We start from the raw sequence: 5,699 nt of genomic DNA, 5'->3' as shown, positions 1-5,699 counted from the left end.
ATCCCATTCATCTGCTGTGTGCCACACAGGCTGCCTGTATCACTTGCAGCACATATACTACTAGGGTAGTCACCCATGACCTACACCATTAGACCGGGGGGAGGAAATAAAGGCCCAGTATTTTAAGAGCTCCCAACTTGAGACTGTAGCTTAGCAATGAGTGAATAATCATTCTAGTACAGTATATTTAAGTCATGCATTGTTCCCAATCAAATCATTCAGTTACTGTACTATGATTAATCTGTTATAGCTATTCCCATCAAACCAAGTGCTCAACAGCATAAGGACTATTACTTTCTAGAACATGTTATTGAGCAAGCAGTTTCCAAGATGAGCTATTAAGATGGTACCATCTGCAGAAATCTGAACTGAAAACAGTACACCAACACCTATGACCAATGAGCACATAGCAACAAGAAGTTAAGAGAATTTAACTCCCTGTGTAATATTTCATCTTTTACCCAAGTCATGGCAAGGATACACACTGCAGGCTGAATCCATCCTGCCCACATAGGCTCCATGCAGCACAAAGCTGAGGTATCTGGCTCAGCCTGCACACAGCACAGGAGCTAGTGTGGGTGCTGCATGCAAGACCAGTATGGTGCATGCACTGCAAGTGCTGCCTGCCCCAGGAAGCCCTGAACACTTGATCTGGGGCCAGTCCGGATCAGAGCAAGAGTCTAGTTGCAGAGGCTGGATCCAGCATACAGGGCTTGTCTGGCATGGGTACCACATGCCCCTTGCACCCTGACCCTGCTGGGACTGGCACACGGCATGTGGGACTGGAGTCTGGGCATGCAGCACTGGTCACCACATGCAGTGCATGCCCCATCAGACAGGCCTTGCGCACTGGATCCAGGCCTGGTCCAGGTGAGCTGGACCCACAGACCAGCCCTGCATGCCAGATCCAGTATGCAGGGCTGGTCCAGCACAGGTTCCACATACAGCTTGCATCTCAAACTGATTCTGCATGCTGTGCATAATAGCACAAGCCCCAGACTGGCCCCATGCAGGGTCAGGGCCAGAACATGCTGCATGAGCAGAGACTGGTGTAAGCATGCCGCAAGCAGCATACAGGGTGGTACACAGTGCAAGCTGCATGCCATGTGTACACTGGACTAGGCCTGCAGATTCAAACTGGAATGTGGGGCCAGTCTGTGGGCCTAACCTGGCCTGCAGACTGTCCCCACAGGGCCAGATGAGTTAATGCCACTTTTAGCCGAAGAAAAAAAAGGAGGAATTCTTTGGAGTTCCCCCTATACTTTCACTAGCCATTAAGCAGATAACTGACAATTTCTTCAAACCGCAGAAAAGGTAGTAACTGAATATAATTAACTAATGAACAATTCTATAACCATATGTAACAAACTGGGAGAAGGCTGGAAAACACCACAATATTTCTAGGTTTTAAAAACAGTCTCTTGGGGTTGCTTCCCTTTTAGTATTGTGGAGTGGTTGTACAGTAACAGTTTAGTTGAATGCAAGCTTCCTTACAGCCCACTGAGGTGAGTAATGGGCTACCAGGTCTCTGCTTTACCAAGGAGGCCTGGATCATTAGTTCCATCTTGCTGAATGAAAGACTCAACAGAAAAAAGGAAGTGTCAGCATGTCAAACAAGTCTTTTCCTTAGTTAAAGCATCTTGCTGCAAACTGTTTAGAGGAGGCCCCTCCAGAAAAGACTGCTACCACATGGGACCCTCAAAACCAAGAGAACTGCAAAGAAAAGAAATAAGAAGCTTAGTTTGTGTGTTTTTTTACCTGGGTTGTCTGCGGCATCACTAGATCTTCTGTTTCAGAGCCAGACAGAGTCTGATCAGCTGATGCTAAGGAAGTATTTGAACCATGAAGAGTTATGGGAGAAGCAGCAGTCTGAAAGAAAAGGAACTAAAGCTTATTCATATTTTGTAGTTTTTGGAAGATCTACTGACATCTTAGACTATTGCCTAATAAACTACTAATTAAACTATTTAGTAGTTTTTGGAAGGTCTACTGGTTTCACTTCACTATTCATTTTATGTATTTACAAGTGAGCAAAAACTCCAAACCACAGGGATGAAACAGGTGTTCACAGTTATGTCTGCCTGAAGACCATCACATTCTCTTCATAATTAGATATAGGTAAAATACTTGCTCATCAGTTTTAGTTTTTTGAAAATGGGGCACCTAAAAAGACAGAGACCTCATTGTTCTTGGATTTACTTTAAATGAGGCACGAAGTTTTAAAATTAGAACAGTTCTTTAAAGTGGCAGGTCTTGAACATACCTAAGATTTTCTTCCTTAAAAGAAACTAGGATGTCTGTATATTCAACAGATGCATCTCAAGCAGGTCCAAGGAGGTGATCCTCCCCCTCTATGCGGCACTGGCCAGGCCACAGTTGGAGTACTGCAGCCAGTTCTGGGCGCCGCGCTTCAAGAGGGATGTGGACAACATGGAGAGGGTCTAGAGGAGGGCACTTGCAGGATCAGGGGGCAGCAGGGCAGGCCCTACAAGGAAAGGCTACAGGACCTGAACCTGTTCAGCCCCAACAAGAGAAGGTTGAGGGGGGATCTAGTGGCCTGTTACAAGCTAGTCAGAGGGGACCAGCAGGCATTGGGGGAGTCCCTGTTCCCCCCTGAGCACTACCAGGAGTGGCTAGAAATAACAGTCACAAGCTGGCACAGTAGATTTAGGCTAGATATCAGGAGGCACTACTTCACTGTCAGGGCAGCTAGGATCTGGAACCAACTTCCAAGCGAAGTGGTGCTGGCTGCTACCCTGGGGATCTTTAAGACAAGGCTAGACAAACACCTTGCTGGGGTTGTTTGACCCCAGTACTCTTTCCTGCCATGGCAGGGGGTCAGACTTGATGATCTGCTCAGGTCCCTTCCAACCCTACCAGCTATGAAACACTGTAGGCAGTCATGCTCATTGCATCTCTAGACCAGTGGTCTCCAAAGTGGGGTGCACAAGATGATCCACTGGGGTGCAGGAAGAAAATATTAGAATTTATATTTATTTTGTATCTAAAAATAAGAAAGAAATTAAGCTTTACTAATATTTAATATACAGATTGACACTGGCACCCTCACTCGGTCTGCATGTCAGACGGTCACATGTCACATACGGTACGCAAGGTATCCTGAGGGAAAAATGGGAGTTCCACAATGCGGAGGGGTTGACAGTGGTGCCCTCAGTGGCACCCCAATAAGTATACATATACTAGGGGTGCATGCTCAAATTTTTAACTGATAGGAGTGCGCAATCGAAAGTTTGGAGACCACTGCTCTAGACTATTGGCAATTTAAACTGACCAATTCTTTGCTTCTGTGTAGATTAACACAGTTGGACACATTGGCTCAGGACTTAATTTATTAATACTTCTGCTACCGTACTTCAAAAATAAGAGGTCGTATGCAAGCTTGCCAACTTTTAATTTTCACTTATCTAATCTGATAAGTAAAAGACTAAAGACAATTTATAGTGTTTTCATTTACGGGGTCTTAAGTACATGCTAGTACAGGCTCTGTAAAGCAAACCTCCTACAAGTTCTAGAATGCTTTAAAAAAGTTTGTTCTCATATAGAATTGCTTTGACAGACTTTGGCCAAGATTCTTTAGTTATTTCTGAAACCATGACAAGCAAGTCACTACCCCATTTCTACAGTTGAGTCTTTAAGTTTACCTGAAGCGGCTGTTGAAGAAAGTCATTTTGACTCAGCAGTTTTTGTTCTTTAGAAGCTATAGAAGAGAATAAAGAATAAAAGTAACATTCGCTTTAAGGTCAAAACAAAAACCCTATTAAATAGAAATCACTTATGCTGAAAATGTAAGGTGTTTCAATATTGGCACTGCTCTTATTATATACAAGAAACATACTGCTTTTGAGTTACATTAAACCAGCCACATCTAGTAAGCAGTTGCATACAATAAAATTAAAGATAAATCAAAAAAGCTTTACAAAACACAAGCTCCCATACAAAAAACCCTGATTCAATAAGAAGCTTAAAAGATCCAAGACATTTACTCAAATTCAGAAGTTAACTATAATAAACATTTTTCACTTTCAATGCTCCTCTCTAGAATGCTTCCAAGGTAGAAGCAGACTCATGAACAAACACTCTTGAGAGAGTTGGTCTTGAAAGGAATCTGATTATAGGATAAGTCTACAAGTTGTGGAAAACAGGAGTTTTGCTACTTGTATTGCTCATTTTAAAAAGAACAATGTCAGTAGTATTCAGAACCACACTGGGCAGACAGCACTTTTGGTTTTAACCAGAAAAAAAATAAAAAAGCCAAGTAAAATGCTCAAGTACACTCCTGCCAGGGAAATCTGTACAGTTTAAGTAGCTCGCTGTGTTGTACTCATTTACTTACTTTAGATTTACAAACTTAAGTTTAAGTTGCGTAGTGGCCTAGCTGTGCAAACATGCACTGGCAGTGTGAGCCAAAGCAGATATTTAATAGCCACCAAGTGCAAAATTGTTTGTACACAGATTAGGGTTTAATACTGTGTCACGAGATGGGGTCCCCAGGGTTGGCCATGATACCCCTAGGGCTCTTGACTGTGCCAATCCTGCCCAGTAGGCACCCTCTTTCTCACCTGCCACATCTTTTTGTATTATAATAAATAGGGAGGCTGCTCTCTAGTTTGTATTTTTGGGTACGGTCCTGATGGACCCCACTGAACCCTGTGGGTTCCCAAACCCCTTTTGGGTCCCACTCCAAAATGGATGCCTTTTGGGACACCCTCATCCCTTTACCATGCCTCAAGCCTCGCAGATGGCATTCACACACTGTCCCTAACAAGGCCTTAGTTCACCTTAGCTTCTAGTCATCACTGGGCTCTCTGCAGCCCTGTCTCTCTCCCGGTAACCCCTGAATACTGTGCCCACACTAGCGCCCGGGTTCCCACACTGTAATGGGCTCCCAATGAGGCCTCCTCCTTCCCCAAAAGCCTCAGCCTGATCCTGCGGTGTGTTATCAGACAGCAACCAAAATGAGCCCCTGGGCTATAACATAATGCAAAGAAGTTCAGGATGTGTGCTGCCCCATTAAAAGTGCCAGGGAAGAAGTCTAAGTGCCTAGTAGGCAAGGGTACCTGGTGAGCTCCTGGATTCCCATTAGCCCTAAACGTAGCATCTCTGGGCAATTCCTCTCTGGAGGCTCCTTCCTCTTTGGATGCTGGTAGGGAACTGCCTTGCTAGTCCCAGCCCCTGGAGTTTGTGTGGCCAGGGCCCTGCCTCTTCTGGTCAGCTGACCAGCTGCAGGTGCAGGCTAATTCCCTCCTTAGGCCTGCTGCCACAGTAACCTGCACCTGTGGGGTTCCTGCCTGACTGCTAGGGCTCTCTCCCTAGGCAGTTTCAGCCCTTAAAAGGAGCAGGCACCTTAGTGCCCTGCAGAATCAATTAAAATATTAGTAAACGACACTGGTAAGAATATGGAAATAAGCAACCAGAGGGAGGTGGTACATTTCTAACATTTGATTTTTTTTTATTTTTTTTTTGGGGTGGGTGGGGGGGAGGGTGTTGAGAATTATTACTATTATTAGAAGGACTCTAAAGTTTCTTCCATCTTCCTCAAGATAAATGTAAATGTTTCAGTTCAGAAAGTTACATACCTACAGGACTACCTGCTGGAGAAACTGAAGGTGGCTGTGATGAAACAATGGCACTTGGTGAAGCTTTATCAAAATCCAGAATAGACTCCTTAAAAAAAAAAA

General features: G+C 44.3%; 1 protein-coding gene across 1 annotated transcript in view; it reads right to left on the bottom strand.

The window, feature by feature from the left end:
* Positions 1-5,699, bottom strand: part of CAPRIN2 (caprin family member 2) — a 102,487-nt gene that overhangs the window by 39,113 nt on the left and 57,675 nt on the right. Inside the window, exons 14-15 of the mRNA XM_019515482.1 lie at positions 3,663-3,718; positions 1,759-1,869 (exon numbers count right to left, since the gene is read on the bottom strand). Coding sequence (XP_019371027.1) covers positions 1,759-1,869; positions 3,663-3,718 — 167 coding nt within the window. The remainder of the gene's footprint in view (positions 1-1,758; positions 1,870-3,662; positions 3,719-5,699) is intronic.

The sequence above is a fragment of the Gavialis gangeticus genome, unplaced genomic scaffold (assembly GCF_001723915.1).
Source record: "Gavialis gangeticus isolate Ggan-Ray unplaced genomic scaffold, GavGan_comp1, whole genome shotgun sequence".
NCBI classification, from domain to species: domain Eukaryota; kingdom Metazoa; phylum Chordata; order Crocodylia; family Gavialidae; genus Gavialis; species Gavialis gangeticus.
This window is presented reverse-complemented; position numbering and strand designations above follow the sequence as displayed.